Raw genomic sequence first — 27,141 nt, forward strand, 5'->3', positions numbered from 1 at the left:
GCAAAACTCATTCTGGTACAACAGAAGATAAAATTACTTCCTCCTTAGCAGCACAGTTACAGAGAAAGCAGATGATGTAGTTAACAGAATAATTAACAGAGGTAGGTAACAGGCTGAAAATGTCTAAGTTAAGGTTAGAAGAGGAACTGCACAGCACACAGCTGGCTTTGAAAAAAAAAATCATACATGAGTCAAAGATGACATTCAACTCATGCCAATCCCATGACTATTTGCAGTCCAGGATCACACAAACATACAACTTAAATACAGCATCTCCTTGGGAAGTAAAGCAATGCTGCATGAGAGAATATCTTATTACGCTCCTTGTACAAAGCAAATGAAAATATTTTATGGCAGAAGCATTACCAGGGTCTCAAACTTAGTACATCAATGCTTACCATGATTCTACTCTTGGTTAAGTAGCCATATGCATTCCCAGAAGACTTTCTTGGACACTCTATTTCTTTTATAAAGTAGCATCTTTAAAACCATGTCTCAATTTGAAGATTACAATTTCTTATACAACTATTTACAAACAAAATCTGCTTGTCAAAATACAGATGTAACAAATTTTGTAGAACTGATACCTAAACTTATATATTCAGTTGTCTATTTACTTCTGTAAAACAGAAGTACATTCAGTAATATTGACACAATGCCTTTATGAAGGGAGTTGTCTGTTAAACATTGTAATGTTACACAGAAAGAAATACACAAAGTCTACAGCCCAAAGGTTATGAGAAGTGGGTTGGCCTGTGCAACCTTAAAACAAACCCAATTTTCTGTGTGACCTAGGCTGGTATGATCTCATATCTGGTGCCAAAAACCACTGCATTAAAGCCACAAGGACACATGTGTGAAGGCTTAAGACAGCCTTTATCGAGGAAATATGACAAAGTAGCCTAAAATAAAAGTCCAGCAGCAAAGCCAACTTAAGGAAAGGCTGACACCACCTGATCCTTATGGTGGGAACCCGACCAGCATACTCTGGCTTGTACATACTGGATTCATTCTTCCAAGGTGGAGTTCTTTACTGATAGACATTGCAGTGGATGAAATAACTGACAGAATTAATTCTCTAAGTGTCCAAAGACCACAGAAAAATTCATCCTTCACAGTACCCACTACACTTCTTTGTAAAGAACAGTAGATGGTAATAGGTATTGTATTAAAAATGAAGGCAAACACATTCTTGGTGAACATCTGTGACTTTGCCCACACAAAAAACTCTAAACAGCAAAAACAGTTTCTCAGTGTAGAATTCAAATGCATTAACCTCCCTTTCCTTGCTGAAGTGCCCTTCTTTAATTGCTTCATCTCACTAAATATCATCAACCAAAGCACTCAAACAATGACTCCATTTTCCTTATTCATCTTCAGAACAGTCCACTGCACACATTGAATAAATTGGTTTTTCTTATGAGAATATATTACTCCCCTCCACATTCCAAATTTTCTGTAAAATTCAAGCACTTCTTACAAGGTATGAAGGTACTAGAGTTACCAGTAGAAAAGTTTTTTTTTAAAGCTTGTCTTCAGTACAAGAAAAATTAAGATTTTCACAGCTACTGAAATTTTCTGAGTCATGTTTTCCTGAAGAAGCTCATTACAGAGTGACACTGAGTAGATAGCCAAGACAAATAGTTAACAGTTTTTCAAACTAAAAAATCAACAGAAGACAAAAGAAGAACTTACCATAGAAAGTATAAAGTAATACTGAATTCACATAGTGATTTCTACTTATAACAACAGAAATGCTCTTTAATGTTTTTGCAGGGATAGGGTCTGTTTCCTTCACAGCAGCCAGTAAAGGGCTGTGTTTTGAATTTGTGCTGAAAACACAGGGATGCTTTTGTTACTGCAGAACAGCACTAACACACAGTCAAGGACTGTTTTGCTCCTCACATCACAGAGAAGTCGACTGGGGGGTGCACAAGGGGATGAGAGGGAGGGTGCACAGTCAGGACAGGTGACACCAAGGGATATCCCACACCCTATGGTGTCACACTTGGCACACCAAGCTGGGAAAGAAGGAAGCAGTGGGGGGATGTTCCAAGTTGTGACATTTGCTGTCCCAAGTCACCATTACCCATGATGGAGTGAATGAGTTCCTTCTTTTGCTTTGCTTGTGTGTGGCTTGGCTCTTTATTTCCCTATTAAACTGTTCTGTCATCCCACAACTCTTCTCAGTTTTACCCTTCCAATTGTCCCCCATCCCACTGCAGGGAGTGAATGTCTAACCTCAGCTGAGGTTCAACCCCAGCAATTTGGGAGTGCAATTCAAAGTAAGTTTAGCTTACCTGACCAGAAAGCGATGCAGCCCAACATCAAAACTTCTGTAAGAAAAAGAAAATACACTACATTTTAATTATTAAAAAATACTATTCTGTTGAGTATTGTACAAACACTGTGCTTCAAAACAATAATACCAAATACAAAGTTACTAGAATTGATGAAGCAAAGAGCAAAAGTGTAACACACAACTTCCTTTCTGTAATGACATGTGAAATTTAAGATCATCATCATATGAAAAGAGTGAAATTTAAGATAATCATCATATGAAAAGATTTAGGTGCATGTTATAAAGCTCACAAATCTCTTGTTGGAGGATTTATTCAATGAAGTGTTAACATTCAGAGTATTATAACACACATAAAGCATAAAATATGTATATACTGTTACTGGAAATAATGTAAGCATCCTAGTCACCAGTACATTTTCTATTATATGCAAGTAGGTCCTGTGTGCAAAACTGCTGTGGAATCTCTTTCCCCTTTTCTGCTCTGTACTGCAGCAAAATGCAAGGGACTACCGTGAATTCTCCCCACAATAAAGAATCATCAAAAAACCCCTTATGTCTCCTTCAAATATAGAATTTCCAAGAAGCAGACCTTGCAAGTGTGTTCCATTCACATCAGTAAGGAAGTTTGAGGACTTCTGACAGTAAGTACAAGTTAGATCACTTTAAATTACAAGAACCATGTCTGAAATCTTCAGCCCAAACAACATACACTGACAGTAGCTGTCAACATTTCTTCCCTTTTTCTGGTTCCTCCTTCCTCAGGAGAAGCAAGCTCATGAACAATGTACTGGCAAATCCTTGACACTATGGGAAGGCATCTGCTGATTTGAGACATTTACCTAATATCTGAAGTATACGCCAGCTTTATGGGACTATCCATATAATCCCAGATTAGTTGTGTGCATAATGGCACAAATGGAAAATGCAAGTATCTTATTCCCAGTACTGGACTTGCTCTGGAATGGGTTTATATTTCACATACACAGAAAACATTTTGGCATATACTGAGCTGTTGAGCATTCTGTTCCAAAAAACCTAACCGGTCATTTTGAGTACAACACAGTTTTATTGTGCTTGCTGTGTGCTGCTTTCTAAATGAAAGAGCAAGAGAAATCATCAGATAGTTAATGGCACCCTGATAACAGCAGACAGATAATGAGCTGCAGAAATTCTAGGAGTTAACAGGGAAGGAAACTCCACTTGTTCAGCAGGGTAAATAGGAGAGCAATGAATTTCTCACTGAAAAGCTGCCTTGCAACAGAAAAATATCCTGCCAGAAACATGTACCTGGCCATCATTAAATCTGTATTTTTCATAACTCTTTCCTCAAATAATTCCACCTTTTATATTATTGTTATATTACTGTGCAATTAAACTGCATGAAGTACATCCAGTTATCTTTCTGCATTCCTTCTGCCTGGATACATACAGTTTTGGCTCCCTCTCTTCACTAAAATATTCTGTGTTGTACAGACAGTTTTCTGTACTGGAACTGGACACAGTCTGTATTTTTAGTTCTGAAAACCTTTTCTTCCTAGGACCAAGCACTCAGAACGTTTGTGCTGGGAAGGGGAGAAGAAGAAACTTGCACAGTTTCAGGAGAGAGCTGTATGCTAAACAGCCACCTTGCACTTCTTCAGCCAGGCTGATCTTTTCAAGCTCTCCCAGCTGCTCTCCACGGCAATCACCAAACCTGCTACAGTCTCTCACAGGACACACACTCTGAGCTGCTTGTGGACAGGGATGTGGAACATAAAAATATCACTATTTTTGACAATGAACCAAAAGCCGAAGGACATGGCTTACCAAAAGCAGGAAAAGTGAATGGTTCTGGAGATGTCAGAGCTGAAGGAGATTGGGGTGGACAAAGCTGAGGCAGAGTGGGTTTAGACAGGGAGGAAAACAAGACAGTTTGCTGTAGATGCCATGACATGCCACCTTTTCCCTCATTTTTCACTCTTTCCAAAACATCATTTTAAAAGCATGGATATGAAACATACAGCTAAAACACTTGCTATTAGAAAAGTTTTATAAGTTTATTTCATAGGGGCTTTAGGTATTGGATATTTTGTGGAAATATTTTTAATAAGTATTAAAAATAAACATGCATAGAACCAATTTATTATAATAAATAACAAGAAGGAAAATTTATCAGAGCCCCACTAGATATAATTCAGTATACACAGACAGGGCCCTCAGTTTGATTTTGTAGTGATACACTTCAACAGTCTACCCAAGATCCTGAATTCTAAACAGTGTAAGCAGCCCTTTGAGATATAACTACACTATGACCAACAGAATTTTTACATTATACAGCATTGTCTGAGTGTGCAGTTAGATCTTAAAGACACTTTGAGACAGTATCTCTGATTAGTTCCAAAAGCAAGAATATCAAGGCTGAATGAGTACAAACTGTAAATGGGAGAAACGGTTGCATTACTTAAGGCTATGGATATTGTCTACAGACACCTGGGATAATGAATAGAAACACTGTGAAAGGCAAGAACACTGAAAGAAAGGATTATGGGAGACTGGTTTTGACAAAATATTACTACAGACACTTTTTCCTATTTTTCTTGTTCATATTTAAATACATACTGCAGCTAAGTCCACAAGTAATGTGAAAATATAGTGAAACAGCAATGGAAACAGGTCTAGCAGATGAAATTATTCCCTCCATTCTTAGATGGAAACGTTAAAAAGAGCTAAAAGAGGGCTTGTACAGCAGTGTGAAGGCTGCAACTTGGGGTGAAATAAGCAACTTCATGAAAATAAAAAAGAGAACAAATAATCACAATGTATTTGCATTAAAAATTTCATAGTGATCCCTTCAACAGAGGACTCCACCCATCAGGCATGGCAGTGTCCCCCACAATCAGCACACAATTAAACCTGCCATATACACACTGACAGGATTATCAACTGCCTATAAAAGATCCCCATATTTACTTGCTATTACAACAAAGTTTATAACCAACTTCACACAACTTGTTAAATCCTGAAGTTCCCTGCAAAATACAGGATTTAGCTGGTAGTTCTTGCAATTTAGGGTGCCTCAGTTATGTAAGTTTCAGAAATCCTATAATGAGTGTAATTTTTCAAAATAAATGTTTTCATTAAAATCTAAAATAACGAGAGAAAGGATATCCTCAACTATATGAGTAAAAAATGATTTACCACTTAAATTCTCTACAGTGCTTAAACGTCAATAGCTATATAGTATTTCAAATTTTAGAGAAATAAGTAAAATCTAGTTTATCAAAATAGCAATGGTCTTATAACAAAGCAAAATCTTAACTAGCCAAAGGAGATATATTTAACCTCAATTTCATAATCATTATAGACAGTACAGACAATTTGATAGCTATTTTCTTTATAAAAGTATCCCTAATTCTGTCCCTCTGTAGGGCAGTTTTGGATCAGTTCTTACACAACTTTCATGCTTTTCTTAAGCATGGAAGCTCTAGTTTGATACAATTCAATGAAATATTACACATACAATCCCTCATCATCAAACTTGTCTTTCCCAGTATATCAACTACAGATTGGTGACCAATAATATACACACACTAAACCAACAAAGACCTTTTCCAAAATACAGTCTTTGAAAATGTACCTGCAGGAGAAAGATGTATGATTGCAGGTAGAGGTTTCAAAATTATTTCAGATGTGCAATTTCTGCTCTGAAAGCTAAATGCATTATGCAACAACCTGTCTTCAATTTTCATTCAGAACAAAGATGATGGAGGAAAAACTTAAAAAATTTAAGCACATAGCATCCAGTGGATTGTTTATAATCCCACTTTCCACAAAGCTGTGCCTTTTTTTAGCTGAAGTCTAAATGTTGGTTCCTCCAAAGAAGAATTGTGTGAGCCTCTAGTACACAGCTTTTATATTCAATCAATTAGACCAGCCTATCATATTTAAGGACTTGCCTAGATGAAAACTGCTACTCATTAGCTGTGTTAGGTACTACAATTCACAATTCCAGCATGATGACTAAAGCACCCTGATCTCACAAGGTCTGATTGTGAGATCTCATTCCCAAGGATTTACGATTATATGAAAAAATGTAAATACTGAACGCATGCCAAGATTACAAGAATCAAATTTAAGCCAGTTACTAGAGGCATATTTTATGAAACCAATACCAATAATGTCAATTTCCCAACTCTGATTTTGTGCATCCATATTTTTAAGCCATGTGCTGAAGAGAAACCAGCACAGCTTTATCTCCTGTCAGTTGTGCCCCAGGACTGCTGGGCTGCACACTATTCCTGGAAACAAAGCACAGTACAGTGTGCAGCATCATCTGGGAAGTATTTGGCTAATCATGGACTTCAGAAAGATGTTCTGCAAGCAGTCAGTACACCAGCACTCAAAATCAGATAGTGGACTGGTTCTTACTTTGGGCCCTACCTTCAGGGGAGTAGACCTATGTAGATAGTTTGCCATTTGTAAAAAAAAAAAATAAAAATTTAGTAACGTAGATGGAGACAGGCAAATGTGACACTGTGTACCCAGAGACTGCATTGCATTGTAGACAGGAATATCCCAGACACCTTAAAAACAGTCATGTTGCCACTGAACATAAACAATTCTGAATGCAGAAGGGAATGGTGTAATTTCTATAAGCAGGACAGGAGCAAACAATATAATTACACTTAAATCTCTTCAAATCAGCCTGGTTGCCATTTATGTCAGTGATGAAATCCAACAAGTGGGTTATTTATCATAGGTTCAGTACTCTGGGTATTCAACATCTCTTTAAAAAAGCATTGTAGGTGCTGCAATGTTTCAACAATGGTTCTTGGCCCTTGCTTTAAAATGTGGCTGAACTTGACACTAGGAAGTCAAACTCATTCCCACACCCTCAGAGTAGCCTGTCCTATTGAATTGCAGAATTGTTTTCAAGACTAGCACTTCCATTAGCTGTCTTTGCAAATAAATGTGGCATTTAGCCAGCGAGCTGCTGAGCAAGAGTCTCTCCCACACCAGAATATTTTGCACTGGAGACTGAGGAGTCTGAATGACAGCTGCCTTCACTGACACAGCACTCAAGTTGCTTCATTGCCCCTATTTTTTGAGCAGCCCCTTAGAGCAGGGATACCCAAAAGACTCTGTAAAAAGAATTACCCTTTTTTCCCAGAACTGCTTTTCTGGATTCTCCTAGATCTGCTCATGCTTTTTCCAATGCTGCCTGTGGCAACTTTCCCAGCAGGCAATGCCTTAAAGATGAGTGCTTCCAAATTTCACATAATTAGAAGTGTGCAATGTGAATCTGGAACAATTTTAGAGCCTTGTCTGGAGAGTTAGATTACTACCAGGAAAGCAGATACTAAAGTATGCAGGTTTTGTAAGTGCTGTTATTGAATGTCTCAATGAGCTATAAAACTCTGCTAAAGCAAGTCCCCTGGAGGGGATACAGCCTACCAAACAGAATAAGTATTTTTCAAGCAGTGACTGCCACCAATTGATTCACCATCATCTTGATTATTAAATAAACATCTGGGAAAGCCATTTATATTTTTAAAAGACACTGTTGCCTGTCCATGGCTTGAGTTCATTCAGTTTTCTGCAAGTTTGCTGTGAAGGTGCAGGTTTCAGGTAAACCTTGTTTCTTCAGTGACAAGCAGCACAATTCCTCTTCTAAATAACATAACTGCCTTCATACTTGAATACACCATTTAGAAAGCTGATGTACAACTTCAAATAGAAAAACAACAATTAAATTGTCACAGAAGATTTTGCAGGAGAGATAAACACAGTAAGCAAACTGAAAATATTAACTTAAACTGTGAATACTGTGTAGCAGTTTTAGCTTTTAAAATGAAGACAGAGATGCCTGATGAAAAATACAACCCAGTCCAATATAATAATCTGTTTGGATTTATCTGTTACCTAAATTATAGAATAGACTTTTGGACACCAAGCCTTTAAAGTCACATTTTAACATTTTTCTGGGGACTCTTTTGCCACATACAAGGATGTTTTTGGAGCTCTCATTTTTGAGATCAGCCTTTGAATTTGTGCAAGACACTTGGTGAATTCCACCCACATACAGATTTTAGTCTGCCCACTGATACGGTATTGAAATTAGGAACAAATGCATATATGGAGCTCTTTTGGCATTCCTACCACTCTTCGAATCCTACAATTTCCTATGCATCTCCACTCTTACCATGCAACTTAGAAAAAACCAATTCATAGCTCAATCCAATGATAAGAGAATTCAATGTTCTTGTGAACATCAAGATCTTAAGACCTTGCTAAGCCTAGATCTCAAGTTTCAATGGACACTTTTGTTTGCAAGCTTTGACATTAACCACCTGCAATGCAGTAACTAGTAACAGTTTGCTTTTATTTCAATGTAAAAATGCACCTAAGAGTAAAAATAATAATCTATGCTATTTGAAAGAGAAAGTATGAAGACTGTCAAATGCTTTCATATCATATCTTTGACAAACAATTTCTTGTTACAGCAAATATAAGCAGAACTTGTGTATACATGAAGATACTTTTACCATTCTCTGACTCTTGCTTAAGGACCCTGGAATTTTAACACATCATGCTTAGATAAAACACTTTGAATCCCTGTTGTGCTTCTTCCTGGAATGATCCAGCAGTATACCAACTTGCCTTTTGGTTTCCTCCATTATTAAAATAACCAAAGCTTCCACTGCGTTGTGCCTGTGCTGGATGCCTCCATACAGAGGTTCCTGCTCAGTGCTCTAAGTGCTCTGCAGCACCAATATGGCAAATGCACCAACATTCGCATTACTTCACAGAAACAGTCCTCTGTAAATGTCTGATCACTTTAAGGAAAAGCCCTAAACATTTCATTTGGGAAGTATTTACTGCATAGCATCACAGGGAGAAGCTAGGGCTTCCTGTACCAAGGAGAATGGTGGAAATTCACAGTGAAATCCTGACAGCATGAAAATGAGCACAAAACCCTCACTGATTTCAAGGGAAACAGAAATATACCTGGACTGACTCTGGACAGTTTGTATAATGCAGAATACAGTCCAACTTCAGTGTGCATTTTGTTAGATACACTTTTATCTCCAAGTAGAAACTATTAGTAAGTCTCAAAGCTTCAGCTGCACAGTTTTGCATATTAGCTGGGAACTCAGGCTGGAGACCTGCATAGTAAAATTAACCTACAGTAAGACACCCACAAAGAGAAAGCTCTTCTGAGGACCACAGAAAAACACTTCACAATGCTAGTGGCCTCCAGCCTACAAATTGAATTGACCTAATATGTTTTGTTGTTTTATTTCAGTTTAAATGCAGAACTTGTATTATATCAGAAAGCCTGAGGAAAGTTGTAATGATTCTCAGCAATGACTCCTCCTCACCCCTGTAATCTCCTGGACAGAAAGAGAAGCAGAATGTTCAGCAGGCATCAGCCATTGGCAGTGTGTATGTAAATTGCACACAAGTCTGCCTGCTTGGGAGGCTTTAAAATAACAAATTGGTTCCGTTTCTCACATATCCAATCACTGGATCTTGGTGATACAGCTCAGCAAACACTTTTTTAAAAAGCAAAGTCTCATTTGTATTCTGTTAATCTCTCCTAAAGCCCTTCAGAAGAAATATTACTTTAATTTTATACCTTCCCCAATTCTTCAAAAGCCTGTAGTAGCTCATGGAGAGTGGATGAAACCTAATGCCCATTAGTGGCAAACTCCCATAGGGAAAGTTCTCCCTCAGTCTTTGTCACATAAGACTCCTGCACTGCAGCGTGATCGTCCAATTACTGTGAGATCTCCATCCTTACTGCAAACACAGCAAACAAGTTTATTAACGGCCATTACTCATTTTCTACAGTAGTTGTGAGCAGGCAGAGTGCTGCTTGCCAAATGTGAGCAGCAGTAATAGTTTGTATCTACACAGAGCTCAAATACAGTGAGCAATGGGCTTCACAGGTGAAAAGCAGGAGGTGGGTTTAGCTTGATTGTTAAAAAACCCAGCAATTTCAAATTACAGTGACAATGCAGTTATTAGACAAATAAATTCCCAATAATTATGTAGTTTAGATCCAAGAAGGATTAGGGTGCCTTATTACTCACTTGTTTTTACACTCCAGAGTAACAGATTTCTTTTTCTCTATTGAAGAGATTTAAAGAGCCTTTCAAAGCTTTGATATAACCAGCAAATTGAACTGTACAGTACAGTAGGTAACTGCAGCATGCACTAATTTAGCTGACATTGAAAGCAGTTAAATCTTCTGTCTTCATCAGTGAGAGAAAGAATGGCTAACAAGTCCAGAACTTTCATATATTCAGGTGACATCTTAGCTGGAAACATTACAGATCAATACTCAGCTTTAAGCATCACCACAGTTAACAAAAAATGCAGTAAATCAGAGAGACTTATTTTTAAACTTTAAAACAAGTTATTCCACAATTAAAGATATGCACTAATTCTGCAACTAAATAGCCAAGTTTTTGGCAAGAAGTTGAAGTATTCGGATATTGGCAAGCAGGTGCAATATTTAACTAACTATAATGTTAGTTATAGCTCCACAGCCTAAGGAGAGCTTTCCTTGACTCCAGCTGTCTGTGCTCACTGTGACTGTGTATTTAACACCAAATCATTCTGCTTAGGAATACCACAGGAGCTGTAGAGGGCAAGAACATACAGGGAGACTAGCCTTATGTACAACTTTATGTATCAACAGAAGAAAGAAGATCACTTTCCTTCCCAAGATTCACACTCAGCATCCTCAAGATATTAACCCAGCATGTTAATATCTTCTCAAGAATGAAAACTTGATATTTTTTAAGTGTTTTAAAGCACACCACCTACCTCTCTAGGCACACAAGCTTTCCATGACACAACTGGTCTTATGCATGTTATTTTTACTACTGATTTGGGATCTGATCCAGTGCACTTGTACAGACAGGACAAGAAACCTAATCCTATGACTTCACAGTGTTGAAGTCTGTTAAAGTGGGCAGGCTTCTGCACATTTTGGCAATAATCTTAATTTCAATAAGTTCTCCTTTACTCATGTGCTCTAGGCTGTTGCAACACTGTGGTCATAGTTGTATTTAGTCTAAATACCCTTTTAAATAATCTTTTTTTATATTTAAGATATGACCTCCAAAATACAGTAGGGAAAAGATACCTTTTGACTTTGGAATAGAAATATTGCAGTATTAACATTTTTAAGTCTAAGACCAGTGAGAAGCTAGGCAATTAAAAGACATTTATTCTACCTGATATACTGTCTAACACATACTGGACAACTTCCTTCTTTGAAAATATCAAAGGGTAAAAATGTACCAGAACAGACAATCCTCAACTCTAGAGGAAAGGGAAATATGCATAAGCATGTCCTTCCTTTTCTTGTCTCTCAGTTCCAGCTGCTCAGTACTTCCCATCACACACATGGAGTAGAGTGCTTTCAAAAACGTAGCTGTCCGGAACTGTAGGACAAATACAAAACAAACCACCTGGAAAGTACCTCATCCTCTTGAAGCTGACTGGTAGACCTCCCACAGCACTGAAAATTAGATTCTCTGGTCATAGTACAAGTAGGCTTGTGCTGGCTGTAATCCCCAGACTGACCCTCTCCCCAGGCACAGAACCTCAGAGGAGGTCTTCCTACAGCTTTGGAAAGCAGCTGCTGCAACCCCTTCCACAGCAGGGTGGGCAGCAGGTGTGAGCCACAGATCTGGATGTGCCATTCCAATTTCTGCCAGGCTTTGGGTGATTCATGCTGAATCCCTCCTTCCATCTGCCATAAAGATGTAGAGTTTCTTTTCACTGCCTGCTTCTCCCTCCCTCATGCAAATTTTTCAAGGCCTGGTAACTTAACTACTCCTGAGGACACCTGCAATGTAAAGAAGTTTAACCTATCATCCTTCCTTTCTGCTGTACAATTACCTCCAAATGACAGATTGCACAACAGCAATTTGCTGTTTTTACTAACATGTAATCAGAAAACTAAACTCATAGGAAGGAAAAATTTAGGGAGCAAAATCTGCTATCTCCTATTTCAGACCATCAATCAGCCTATCCAGAAACACCACAACAAAAGAGCACTACAAGACCCAAACAGAAAGAGTGAACCTTTCACCATTTGTTAGAGTTCAAGCCCCTAAACACACAAAGGCACACTACTCTGAGCCCAGAGGCAGGGATGTCATCCTGACTACACAGATCTGCAGCACAGCTACAGTTGCTATTGTTACACACAATTATGTTTGTGTTAACTTGTGCCAAACACTGGCTATTTGGGAATTTAAGGAGGCAAGCTTTCCAAGTCAAGCACTGACAAAAATTCCACTTCTGATCTCATTTAAATTATCTTAATGGTATTTTACAAAGCCTTTCAGCATCTTTCTTGTTTTGATATACTTAACAAGCTAATTCCCAGGATTATTTATTCCACTACTAAAAATCAGAAGCCCAAAGATCAGAAAGTACATGTCAAACTGGTTGAGACAATAAGAAGCACAGATGAAAATGCACTCAAGTAATTACTTTACCTCTACAGGTCAGGAAGTCCATTTTCCTTTCTTAAATATCTATTTCAGTCCTCACCATAAACAAATAGGCAACTGAACAATACTATCAGGAGTTTAAGCCAGAAATAAAAGACAGTAAGTTTTTGCAGACTATTCATCATTCTGGAATTACTGCATGTGGTCACCGTGATCTCTTGTGCTCACACTCACACATGAGTGTCAGACTTGTCTTTTCCCAGAAAAATCCAAAACAAATGGAAAAACAACCCTGGCAATGTCCTTTTTGACAGACATACAAGGAATTCCAGAAGGAGGAAAGTTTCAGGATCAATGGTAAAAGTAGGCAAAAAGTACCAGGATTAAGAAGAAACAAATGCAAATAAATTTACATTTTTATCTGTAGATCTATTTTTCTATGGCATTATTATAGCCTAGAAAGTGATAAGACCACAGCAGACTGTAATCCATAATTTGAAGCAATTCACTGAGACCTTGCACAAAGACCACTTTTCTTCTGTCAGTCGAATAATCTTAAGCAGTAACAGGGCCAGTAAACTAAACTAAATGGCAGACAATTTTCTGCAAATCATAACCCAGATGCCATTTTTGGATGTCACTAAAACATCACTGACATAAATTTAACTTGTTTGTATAGAACTGTGTGTGTCTGTACATGCCAAATACAGCCCTCCTAGTCCACCCCTTAAGCAGGCAAGAAAATCAGGGGCTGCCTAATGTCAGACTCTTGTCTGTCAAGAATCAGGGTGTTAAATACAGAGTAGAATCTAAAACCTAAAGCATGGTAGTTGAAAATTATCTGATCTTTATCACTGCATTTTTTATTCTCCTCTGGCAGCATTCTTCAGCTTCATTTTCTTTAATCTAGTTTCATCTTAATGAAACACTGTTTACAGTGAAATCTACATTTCATATGCTACTCTGCCTGCCTTCTTGAAAAGCCTCTACTCTTGCTAACCCATATTAAAGATGCATCAATGTTTAACACGCTTCATCCCCAACACATTTGCCTCCAAACTCTTTTGGGATATTTGAGAATGACAAGATTTCAAGGTGGAAAGACAAAAGAAGTAGTCACAGTAATCACAGAATTGTTTGGGTTGTAAGGGACCTTCAAAGATAATCTAGTTGCAATGCCCCTGACATGTGTAAGGACAACTCTCACTAAACCAGGTTGATCAGGACTCCATCCAACCTGGCCTTGAACACTTCCAGGGACAGGTTCTCTGGGCAACATATTCCAATGCCTCACCACCATCTCACTAAAGGATTGCTTCTTAGAATCTAATCTAAACCTCTCCTGTTTCACTTTAAACCCATTTCCCCTTGTCTATCACTATCTGCCTGCATAAAAAGGTCTCTCTTCCTCTTTTTTATAAGCCCCCTTTAGGTACTGGAAGGCTGCAATGAGGTTTCCCTGGAGCCTTTGCCTCTCCAGGCTGAACCCAACTCTCTCAAACCATCTGCACAGGGAAGGGCTGCAGCCCTCAGAACATCATCAAGGGGTTGTGCTTCTGCACATTTCAAATCAGTCTATGACCAGAAATAACTGTGGGGTTTATGTCATGCTGCTCCCACAGCATGGCAAAACATATCTAACTAATGTGTCCAACATTTTTGTTGCAGTCATACCCCGTAACAGTATAAAAAAATAAAAAATGGAAACATGATTATTTTTCCATGAACAGCAGCCAACTGTTGTCCTAATTTACAAACCGACAAGTTCCTCTATGAAATACATTGCCAAGATAATTTATCAATATGTCAAAATTTATATAGGATTTAGTTATGTACTATCTTTTGTTTCTGTAGTTTCTAAACCATTACTACTCCACTAGGATATTTTTCCATATTTCAGTTTGCAAGTTCCAGCAGTAACACAACTACTTCTAGTTGCACTACACAATTCATCCCCTCTACCTGAGAAATTGTATGGCAAGCATCAGCCTTGACTAATTCTTTAAATGCACAAGTTTCCAACAACATTGGTTCTCTCCCACAACTCATTACCTTGCTTTTAACCCTGGTAACAAAAACTAAGTTTTAATTCATCACGGCTTAAGGTAAAGCAGACATTAAAAACTAAGATTGCATGCCACTGGACTGCTATCCTCTCTGGAAATCAGGAGCTCAGAGACTCCTTTTCACAGCCATAATAAAGCTTTTGAATAGCGCTGTATTTATCATGCATTTATTAGCTATGCAGCTGCATATTTAGCAAGCTAATGATATCCAGGTGAAATGAAACCAGAGTAACACATTCAACACCTGCATTTGTCTTGAGGCAGCAAACAAGACTGATAATTTTTTGACTCTAGAGATTGTCCCGATTAAATGTGAATTAGGGAGAACCTATCACAGGTTTGATAACTTTTTTAATTAAAGTCTTATTTTTAGGTTTGAATGAACACTATTTGGTTTATTGTTTAGTACCATAGAGAGGCAGACTACTTGATTTGGTTTTTTAACACCTGCTTTGCTTTTCAGCTCTAGGGAAACTTTAGACAGCTTTAGACACACTGTGGTATTTTTCTTACCTTCCTGACTGAAAGTTCTTCCATGTGCTGTATTGCAGTGAATTATGTCAGCATGTACTGACTAGAAGTGACACAGGTCTGGATAGATGAGATCAAAATCTTTGTTGTTATGCTCAAAGGACACCAGGTGGTGGTGCAAGGCTCCTTAGTAGCATATTTGCATTCCTTACATTGTGACATTCACGTTGTCTTTCTCTCCAGGCTACCATCTCTCCTTCAAAATGTGCACTGCTAAAAGCTTTGAGACAAAAATTGTAATGCTGGGCCTTGGAAAGTCCAGCCTACATATTTCTGACAATATTCTCAAGTAGATACCAGCAAGAAGGGGAAGAGTAAGCCAAGCATGCACAAGCACTTTTTCCTGAGCAGTGTCCCTGATGCCAGATAGAAGGTAAGAGTGGTGTAATTCCAAGCCATTTGGATTATTCCAATGCACTCCATGTCCCAACATGGCCCTAAGAAGTCTTTAATAAGCTTTACCAGACTACTATTTAATGAAAACAGTCTGGTACAAATCTCATTCTGCCAGCTTAAAACTAGACATGGCATTCTTAATATTTAAATTTGACACGCGCCGATAAAGTTGTCAGGAACATTCCTGTTAAAGTCTTGTATTCACAAATTATCAAATTGCATTTAGAACTTTAGGGAAACAGTGTCATGGTTAATAAGGTTTCACAACATAAGCCATTTACTTTCCCCTTTTTTCATTGTTTTATGCTAAACCTGTAATTTGCAAACTTTCTATCCTGTTCAGTCATACAGTTCAGAAACAAAGGCTATTTCTACTTCTAACACAACATTCCTATACAAGATAACTATCCACCACATCAGACTGCAAAGCCTCTGGGTCGAGTGTTTGAAGAGTTTAACTGTATAGGCACAAGGACATCATCATTCAGAGCATTCACGAAGCTCCTTATTTAACTGAGAATGTCCCATAACACAGCAGCCACAGAAAAATCTACTACTAAAGAACTTCGAGAGCAAGAAATCAAGTCAGTATATATTAACTGACTTTTCAACATGCAAAGCAAACAAATTCAATCTGTGAAATAATTTTCTTACTTCTGGCAACGAATTCTTGACAGAAATTAAATAAACAGGCAAAAGATTAATATCAGCACCTGACACTTTTTCCTTCTATAAAGAAAGGTTTTCTACTTAGATATTAGTTTCAGGAATGCCCAAATTTTTTTACTGTGATACACCACACAGATTTGCAGGTGTAGAGCACCTTTTCATGGCCTGTTACAGCTACCTGGCACATTAAGGTTTGTGCTGAAATTCACTTTCACTTGGCACCTCCAGTGCAATACACAGATTCCCTGGAATAAGAACTGACAAAGGGGAAAAACTGCTGCTGTTTGCAACTTTGCCTACAAGGGCCAGCAGGCCAAGAAATGCTGTTCTCATGAGAGTGCCTGGTAAAAATGACAGATTTCTATATTAACTCTCTAGGTCATAAGTACAGTGCAAACTCTGAAAGAGCATTTAAACCAAAGCAGTTGTTAGTAGCTCAAATAATTTTTAATAATTTATCTGTTTTCTGCACTCTTCCTGCTGCATTTCTTTGAATACTTCAGATCTACACATGTCAACTATTATAAACTATAAAGCCTTCTTGTTACAACTAGCTTCAAGCTGAAAACAAAATTAAAATCTCATCCAATAAAACTCTGGTAACAGCAGGCCCACTGTTTTAATGACTAAAATTAAAAGCTTTATTCATATTACAGAGCAGTCGGAGACAAGATGGAGTAAGCATCGTTCTGACAGGCTGCACTAACACAACAGGAGAGAAGCCTCTGCACTAAAAGACTGACAAGTCTGAATCATTAGGGGAATGTTTTTAGAAGTCTGGAGTACAGAACACCACAGCCTGAAGGAATATTGGCTAGTGCAGAGGAAAACAAGGGAGCAGAGAAGTCAAGTGAATCCACTTCTACACAGAAGGTAAACATTAAGCAGAATCCACCTAGGAGACAGTTTGAGGTGAAAATATTTCAGTGAACACTGATTTAAAGCAAACATAAGATACAAAATTCATAGGTTTGCGAAGAAATATTGTACTGGAACTCCTGTAAAAGCAAATCCGATCCAGAAATTCATCCTACTTTATAAACAAGTACCATTTTCATAGTACTTTTAACATGTTCAAGACTTCCTCTACCATATGACTCTACATGTTAAAATATTATAACTACAGCTTTCCTCATGTGATTAATCAAGCACTTATTTCCAGTCTCTAGAAGGATTTCAAGCTGAAATAATGCAGGGTTTAGACCCAGACTGGAAAAAAAATCATTTAATTCATAACTGGAAAAATAATTGCTATTTTAACTAGATAGGCTGAGCCTAACTCTAGTAATTAAAAGGTTGAAATGCAGAAATGGGTACTTGCCCTTATCCCTCCACAGTGTGAAAAAAGTAACCATCAAGTTGAAGTCCATTTAAAAAGCACTAAAGATGATTAATGGGGATGGGAGAAAAAGCACAAGGACAGGAAAGCAGACATGTATGTGAGAATGAACGCACATGTATGCTCTTACTGACTGCCATGTATCAGTAACAAACTGCCTGAAAAGCAGCAATGACTAACCTCCACATTTTAGTGAAACTGTGCATCAGGCTCACACAGCAAGGCAGAGCTGGAGGCTTGAGTCCATCCATTTGAAGGAGAAGGCCAGGAACACCATACAGAACCAGATATTTCACATAAAAAAAAAGTACTTGAGCTAAAGCCAGGCCACCTAAAAGAAAAAAAAACAACACAACATACCTTAAACAAGTCCTGAGACATTTAAAAAACCTGTTAATACTGATTACCTCCAAACACCAATTATTCCAAGAACTAAGGCAAGCACCATTGCTTGATGGGATACACAACATTTGTCTCTTCACAAGAGACACAGCACACAAGCCCATGCATTTAGGACATTAGGCACATATACAAAATGGTACCCTTATTCCAGCATGAAGGCACAAATATGCATCTGAAGTTCCACTCTCAAAAATCTCTGGACTGTGGGTGTTGACTGCTATGAAAACAAAAAAAACCAACTGACTTATGTTGAGCTAAAAATCAGAATATATCAATATAAGCAATGAACATTTACCACAGGGACAGTAAATTTATCTTTGCTAAAAAAACCCAACCACCCACTCTACACTTGCTGCTCCAGAAGAGCCATAACCAGTGGTTACAGTGGTTATAGCTGCACATTATCCTGACATTCCCACAAACACTCCATGCCCTGTCAGACTGAGTCCCCAGAAAACACCCCCTACCAATACCTTGTGAAGGCTGACCTGGAACAGAGGCTAGACAGATTTAAAAAATAAAGTAGGTATTTATTAAAGGGCCTCAATGGATACACCTTGGGCAGCACAAGAGCCCAGCCAGGGCTACACCCAAGATGGACCCAAAACGGTCACAAAATGGATGACCAGTCACAATGTCTCTCACTTTTACAAATTCTGGTCCATTTGCATCTTGGGGTTAATTGTCCAATTACAGCTTTAGGTTACGAAGTCCCATCCTTCTTGTTTCTCTCTTCAGTCCACATTGTGTATGCTCTTGGGCCTGAGATTTGGGTGGTTGTCCTTGGTCCCAAGCTAGGAAAGGAATTGTTTTGTCTACCTAGTCTGTGAAGAGAGCTTACCATCCCTTAATATGAAGCTCAGAACTGCACACTGTACTAAAGCAGTACAGAATCTGAAAAATATAAAAGCTAAAACCTGCAAGACATCACTATAAGATCCACTTCTGCTGCATCCAAGGCATAGAAAAGTGGAACTCCACTTGGCATAATGCTTAAAACATATTTCAGTTTTTAAACCCACAGACAAGGTCTCCTTAAGGTCCCGTAGCTGCCTTAATTTCAAAGGAGAAATTTCATCAGTGTGCTTGCTCACAACCTTGGGTTATGACACAAACTCCAGCATCTTACACAGATCTGAGATGAAAATCCTACATATTCTCATTATTATTATTATGCATTATAAAGGAAGATGATTCTAAATGTTTTTTGTTGAAAAAAGTAGTATTGACCAATAATTAAAAATACAGTAAAAAGCAGAGGCCTACACCTTTACAGAATTGGTGGGGTCACTCCTCAAAGATCCAATGACTTTGGTGAACTTCTCCATCTGACAGCTGACATACAGAAGTCTCACCACAAAGAAGGGAAACTAAAATTATACTTAAATACAGAAAAAAATTATAAAATGCAATTGCTACATCTCCTTCTACTCCAGTGCTCTGCTTTTGCTCAGTTATATATACCTAACTTGACTGAAGGACTTTAGACGTTCAACACAATTTTAAAGCCTTCCAGCAGACTGTCCTTGGAGACAAAGTTTTTAATCTGACTGCAGCAGTACAACTCTATGAACATTTAAGTAACCTGTCTTTTTTTTTTTAAGGACGGGGCGGGGGAAACATCTCTATTGCATTCTGCTGACTACTGAGTATACTATGGATGACAACCAAAAACGAAACATTAAAAATTTATCTACTGTATAACAACCTAGAGTGAAATTCTGGCACTAATAATGTAAAATGCAAAATTCCTGCTAACCTACACATGGCCAGTATTTTCCTACAACAATACAACATTTTCAGTTTTGATATCATAATCCATGCACATGATAAGAAACAGTTGTGCCATACAAGATAAAAATTGATGTTAGAACAAAATACTGAGACATGAAGCTTATGTTATTTTACTTCAGGGAAACAGGCATCAAGTATTCAATAACATTTTTCCCTGGAGGAAAACAAACAATCAGAAGCACAATTTGGATACTAGCCAATTAACTCCACATTAGATTACTGCTAAATCATCTGTACAGCCAAATTTCTGCTTTAATTCCCTTCTCATTCAGTGTCTCATTTCTTTTCTGACAAATTTCATTGGAGAGCTGAACACTGACACCCACACAAACCATTTATGAAGATCACAGCTGTCTGTGCAGTAGTAAAATCTTTTGGCTGTGCTTGATGGAAAGGTATTTAGAAACAGGCTTCCAGTCTGAGACCCAAAGAAATTGATACATTTGATTTTAAATATAATGGTGAAATATTGAGTTCATGGATACAAAGTCATAATATGCAAGTTGGGGAAAAAAGGCATTTTCACCCTCTCCAATAACACACATCTAGGTTATCATTACTGTAACTAACAGGTAGCTCAGTAGCATTGGCATCTTGAACACAGACATCAAATCATAGTCACACCCAGCACAGGAGCTACTCTGCAAGTGGAAATTCTAAGACTCACAAAAACAGCAACACAAAGGTCCCTATCAAAATACACAGATCAAGTTCTCATTAGTCTTGAGCTCATGCCAGCAGTAGGAAAGTTCTGGCACACTGTGAAAACTAAGGGCAAGATTCACAGCCACACAACAGCTGGGCTGCAGTGGCAACAGGCACAGGCTTCAAACCTTCCTGTATACCTAAGACATTCCAGCTGCTTTGCATTTGCTTCACTCACTTGCACAAAGTAGCCAGAAGCAAACTGCTTCACCTGATTTAGAAGTATGAAATTAACAATCAATCAAATTCATTAACAATATCACATAATTTCTTCTCTAATGTTTGATACAATAATTCTTCCACACACATGAGCATTATTTTAAATTGGAAACAACTCATATCAAATGTGTATTATAACAAAACTAAGAGGAAAAAGTACTGCCAAGATTGTCTTTTCTGCAGAATAAATTAATTCAAAGGATTCAAAGTTGAGATTATTTTTTTTTTAACAGAATGCGTTAAGGGATAAAATATCAAGGTAAAGTACCTGATCTTAATCCCATGCATTTCAACAGTCAAGCTGTTTGAAGTCCCAGACTAAAGCAATTTACTTTTATAGAAGTTGGTATTTTCAATTTATCATCTTCCCATCCTTAAAAAATTCTAACCTTTCCTATGCTTTAAAAATTTAAAGACGTTCAAATATTTTCCTTAACCTTAAGTTTACTGCAAAACTGCATTTCCTAAGTGCCATAGAGCTTTGAAACAAAGATCATGACAAATTAGAATACTTACAGGACTTAATTTTATTCTACACATTCTCAAAATTCTGACTGGTGGTTTTTGACAGAAGTTAAGAAATAGAATATTTTCATAAGCAAGCAAGAAAACATTTGCATCCAGGTATTACAAATCACAGTTGCCATTTTTCTGTCCTTAAGCCAACTCCAAAAGTCATGCTCAACCGTAACTTAGAAGGCAATTTTATTATCAGCACAACATCACGACTTTACCCTTTTTGCAGCTACATTGACCCTATGGCATTAGTGATTGGAGATGTTTGTTTCTGTCAAGTACCAGGACAGGTTCCACTAGAAAAGAGATAAATATTCAGTCACATTTCAAAAGGGTTACTGACACATGGCAGAAGTCTAATAGGAAGCAAACATTTATAATAGCTCAGAATTTGGGGCCGTATCATCAAGTTCAAAATATCTCAGCCTTCCAGCAGCACACAAGCAGCAAGAAATATCCTTCTGTGGATGGAGTAGTGGCAGGAAAGTACCACAGTGTTTGTCCTGGAGGCTGCTTATTTTTAGAGGAAGCTGAATGGACATAAAGGTTCCAAAGTGAAATTACTTAAACAGGACTTAACAGAATTGTCAAGGGACTCCCAGTCAATGCATAGACAGGTCTTCCAAGTTAAAGTAAACCAGAAGGCTTTTCAAGCACACACATGCTTTAAAGACACCTACCATGAATACTCCCAAGGACTCAGATACTAGTGGAAGGAATGCCCATGGCAAAGGGGTTAGAATTAGATGATCTTTAAGGTCCCATCCAACCCAAACCATTAGATGAAAACATCTACTGTAAGCATTATGTTCAATAGTAAATACATGCAGGAAAAGGCTCTCTAAATAAACCAAGAGTCATCACATTGCACTGTTTTTCACTGGGATAGATTTAATTTTCTTCACAGTGGCCAGTGTGGGGCTGTGTTTTGGATTTGTGCAGAAAACATGCTTCGTGTGTTGATGAAAGCAGAGAGATGCTTTTGTTACTACAGGATTTAGAAGCCAAGGTCTTTTCTGCTCCTCGCTCTCCACCAGTGAGGAGGCTGAGGGTGCACAAGGGGCTTGGAGGAGACACAGCCAGGACAACTGACCCCAACTGACCCAAGGGGTATCCCATACCATACACTCATGCTTAACATATAAAGCTGGGGGAATAAGAAAGGGGGGATGTTCAGAGTGATGGCATTTGTCTCCCACAGTAACCATTGTGCATGAAGGAGCCCAGCTTCCCTGGAGCAGATCCAACACCTGCCTGTCCAGAGAAGTGAGGCATTAATTCCTTGTTTTGCTTTGCTTGAGCATGCAGCATTTTATTTGCCTATTAAACTGTCCTTATCTCAATCCATAAATGCTCAGTTTTATTCTTCCAATTCTCTTCTCACCTCTCCAAGAAAAGAAAAGGAGTGGGCAGCTGTGTGTTCAGTTTCTAGCTGGGATTAAGCCACAATATGTATGAGTAAAAAGAAAAGTAGTCATAGAAGTAGGTTAACTACCAATAGGATCTTGAAGTTTAGCCTACAGGAAAGATTAGAAAAAGAAAACACACACATGAACACTTCTTTCTACAAAACAGGGAAAAACTTAATATTCTAGGAAAAAAAAATCAAAGTTTTCTGATTTGTGTATATATTTCAAGTTTTCAAACAGACCTCAAGATGCCAAATATTTCATCAATTTCTCCTTATCATTATCTTCCAGGATGGAAAAAATCTCCAACTCCTCTTAGTATTTCACTACTACTTAGATGAACAGATCCTCTGATTTCAATAGCAAAATGCTGTATGCTTCTGAAGATGCACTTAGAAATCCACTTCCTATCTGTGGATTTATGATAAAAAACTGCAAACACATCAAAACCAGTACCCTACATCCAATTTACACAGACTAGTCTGTAGGTCTCAGTGTCAAAGAAGAACACATGTAACATTTCTTCTTCTAACAAATTAAAACATGGGATCAGCAACTACAGATTAAGCCACGTGGCTCCACCTTTGAACAGATCATATTCTAGACTGACTTACATGCCACTCATATGAAAATATCCTTTTGAAGTAGTAGAGCCTAGTTAATAATTAAAATAGTGATAGCTAATTGACACTACCTTGTGCCTGCTTCACTGGAACAAAAGGACCGCACCTGGGTAGGAAAGATAGATGAAACCCACAGGGAATTCACAACATTGCATCAGGTGTGTACATCCCAGATGTACATCTATACATCACACACCTCTGGCAAAGCACAGATTCCTAGCAAAATATATTTTCACAACTACAGGAGCTATTAAGATGAATCCAGTGCAGCAATTATATTCAACAACATATTTTCATACACATTTCTGTCTTCCATCATTCCCTGCACCTTGCCAGATGGATGTGAAGCTCTGCTCAGATGAGCAGGGATAAAGGGATGGTGCTGAATCACCAGAATAAATGTGAAGGCTCATCAGGGAAATACAGGCAGTGTTTCTTCCAACATCTGCATTTTTAGAATCAGACTTAACACACAAATGACCTAGCAACACACATTTCAGTTTCTATACAATAGAATGTAACCTCAGCAGAGTGAATTTTACCATTGATAGTCTATGTTGTCATAGCAAAGAAAAAAAAAAAGAATCACTTGTTTCAATTTGAGCTCTTTCAACCAATGCTATTAAGCTCCCCATTACCACATGTCAGTGAATTTGTCATTCAGCTGCAGAAGCTTGAAGAACAGACATTGAAAAGGTTCACCAATCTACCTGTCTTTTACTCATTTCTTTTCTCTTGCTTCATTACGTAGTATATCCAAAAATTACTCTGTAGAACAGATGAACCTCTGCCTGGCACAGTGTAGCTATTGTTCTGGTATGCTGCAATTCATCAGGATACTGGATTACTGGAATTCATAGTGGCTTTTATTCTTGGTGCCTGCAAATCTACATTTTACACTGTAAAATGTAAAAGGCAGAGAATTATTCCAAATTAATGTTAAAACTGAGAAGAATGAACTATCATGGCTTCCATTAACATGGAATACGAATCTTCCTGCTGTGTCATTAATTCTGAAAACACCCAATTCTTTCAGCCAATCTGACTGATGCTACCAGAACGAGATGCAGCACCAACACAAAACCACAGAATTGCTATAAACACTGCATTTGATAGTCATCATTAAAAAAGCACAAATGCCCTGATATTGCTCAGTATGTCAACAGCTAACTATCCATAGACACAAACATTCGTGAACAGAGACACAATGATTTGTGGATTCTGGAAAATGCTCACATTCTCCAAACAATGGCTTCCTGGGACCAGTAAATAAAAGTTCTGTGATTGCACAGATGGCATCTTTGAATTAATTCTGTGTTCAAACATTCACATCCCTTCCACAAACTGAAGGATCATACATATATAGCAAGCAAGGTATATAGATGGACACAGCCCCATCATATTCTGGATTCTGTTCTGGATGTGGGACCTAATATTTGGTTACTGAAAAGCTATATTGCACCACTTGGTATGTTGCTGCTTCTAGAAACTCATTTGCCTCTGATTCCATCCACACAAGAGAAAATACTTCTCCTACTGCTGGGTAGCATTCTCCTACTATTTTTTAACTTTATATACCTGTGTGCCTTTAGCAATGTTAGTTTAGGTCACTTTAGCATTTCTGCTCTACATGGCCATAAATGGCACTGTTATATACTAGCATTTTTTAACAAGCATTGTAACTCAGGATTTAGTTTTGGGGTATTTTTTTATTTCTTGGTTGTCTCACCTTACAGGAACACTACCCAGTGATGCAGAACACACTGCAGCTTCACAGTCATGAGGAGTAGAGTGACATTGCCCTTAGGTGCTGAGAGCAAAACCTCACAGCAGTGTTGTCCTGCCTGCACTTCTGGCATTTACTGCCCATTGTTCAAAGTTATCCCAGAAAAAAAATGCAGTAGCAGATATAAGCTCCCTAATTAGAGGTGAGTGCACAACAGCCTCACAGCCCTTCCCTTAAGTTTACCAGGCTATCAGGGCAGCCAGGTAAACTTAAAAAACAGTGTAAATAGAGGTTCATGCTGTTTTGAAACTGCTGCAGTCAAACAGGACACCCAAAATGAGCAAACCCCATCAGTGCAGAAAGGCTTACATACCATGGATAATCCTCCTGAGTCAACAGCAAGCTGCTTCCTTGGTCTTAAGACTCAGTTATCTGATAAAATTAGTTCCAATAAAACAGCATGCAAAGTAACAGAGGACTGGTGTAGAAGCATGCTAAGATCCATAAGGGTCCAGGGAGACTTAATAGTAAATTATTACCAGTACCCATACTCATATATTGGTAGCTCCCTAAAGCAAGTCACAACAGTGGCCTATCACTGATTTGTGTCTAAGGAAACCTATATAATCATGGTGATAAAACATGCAGAGAAAACAGTAACTGACCAACTTCTAGCTCAAAATCTCATTTCTAGTATATTTTAAACACCTGCCTACATTACTACAACAACAGAGCTCAGTAAGAATAGGACTACACTTTGAGTACACGTCTCCTAAAGGCAGGGTCTCCACAGGCAGCTTGTTAAATACAGTCATTTAATTTGACATCAGGCATCCTAATAGTCCAAACTTGCTCTAACAGTGGCTTTCATCTCCTGTTGCTTTGAGGTATTTTCACCTCTTCTAACCCTCTGTTCAAAATGCATTTTAATTTTTAGGATAATACACTTTATTTCATCAAATAAATACACAGACAACTTAGCTGTTGTCTTTAACATAACTCTCTCCTCTCCCTATAAAATCAACACTGGTAGTCTTGAAGGGAGGGAGGAATACATCAGTAGCACCACTGCTGGAATATTTCATCCCTCATTCTGGAGCCTTCCCTGCATTATCAAGTGGCCAGCTTTTTGTAACACACACAAGCACAAGGAGCTAACAAATTTAACTCATCAATGAACTGATGTTTAGAATAGAAAATGAAAACTCAGAACCCCCTTTCTAAACAGTGACTGAGTGAGGAGTAGAACAACAAACCACTGAGGCATACCTCTCCCTTTCTTGCTCTCCATCTGCCCTTGCCCTTTTTTAGATATAAAAATTATATACTAAAACATGTATCAAGTGTGTATGTATGCACACAGGGGTACACAGAGAGTGCTCACATTGCCCTCTGCTGACCAGAGCCCAGTGCAGTCCAAGTGCTCTCCAACACATACGCACACAGACTGTGGTGGCACAGGTGGGCTCCATACCAGTCTGTGTATCAATCCTTGGTGCAGAGACACCTCCGCAAGGCAGAAATCGCCAAGGCTTTTTCAGAAACCAGTTTTCAAATCTGGGGTTTCTTTGCTTTTCTTCTTCCTACCTGGTGATACAGCTTGGGAAGTGGGGTCAGGAATCAAATTAACCACATATGCCAGTTGTTTACATACCATCAGCTAAAGCTTTTGCTGATTTACACTGTATTTGTCAGCTTTCTTTTTCCTCACAGTTGGGCATTTTAATGAAACACCAGGGAGCTGCAGACAAGGTAGAAGTGGGGGAAGCCAAGCAGGAAAACAGAACTGAGAGGCACTGACTACTACTTTCAGGTTACCTTATTTGCAAGTCCTTCCCTCTACTATTTTTACAAGTTCTGTCCTTTTACTTTTCAATGTGAATGCACAGAAACCTCAATCAGAAGGAGATAAAAATAATTCTTAACATCTCCCCTTCTTCATCCCCACAATAAATAAACTCCTTTTAAATGTCCACTTCTACCACTT

General features: G+C 38.2%; 1 protein-coding gene across 4 annotated transcripts in view; it reads right to left on the reverse strand.

Moving 5' to 3' along the window:
* The window catches only part of HHAT (hedgehog acyltransferase), a 152,009-nt gene that overhangs the window by 115,743 nt on the left and 9,125 nt on the right, over nucleotides 1-27,141 (reverse strand). For all 4 annotated transcript variants that reach the window (XR_004060575.1, XR_004060576.1, XR_004060574.1 and 1 more), the window contains exons 8-9: nucleotides 17,941-18,091; nucleotides 2,301-2,336 (exon numbers count right to left, since the gene is read on the reverse strand). Coding sequence is in view for 1 of the 4 variants with exons in the window: in XM_030944549.1 (XP_030800409.1) it covers nucleotides 2,301-2,336; nucleotides 17,941-18,091 (187 nt within the window). In the remaining 3 variants the exon portion in view is untranslated. The remainder of the gene's footprint in view (nucleotides 1-2,300; nucleotides 2,337-17,940; nucleotides 18,092-27,141) is intronic.

The sequence above is a fragment of the Camarhynchus parvulus genome, chromosome 3, assembly GCF_901933205.1.
Source record: "Camarhynchus parvulus chromosome 3, STF_HiC, whole genome shotgun sequence".
NCBI classification, from domain to species: domain Eukaryota; kingdom Metazoa; phylum Chordata; class Aves; order Passeriformes; family Thraupidae; genus Camarhynchus; species Camarhynchus parvulus.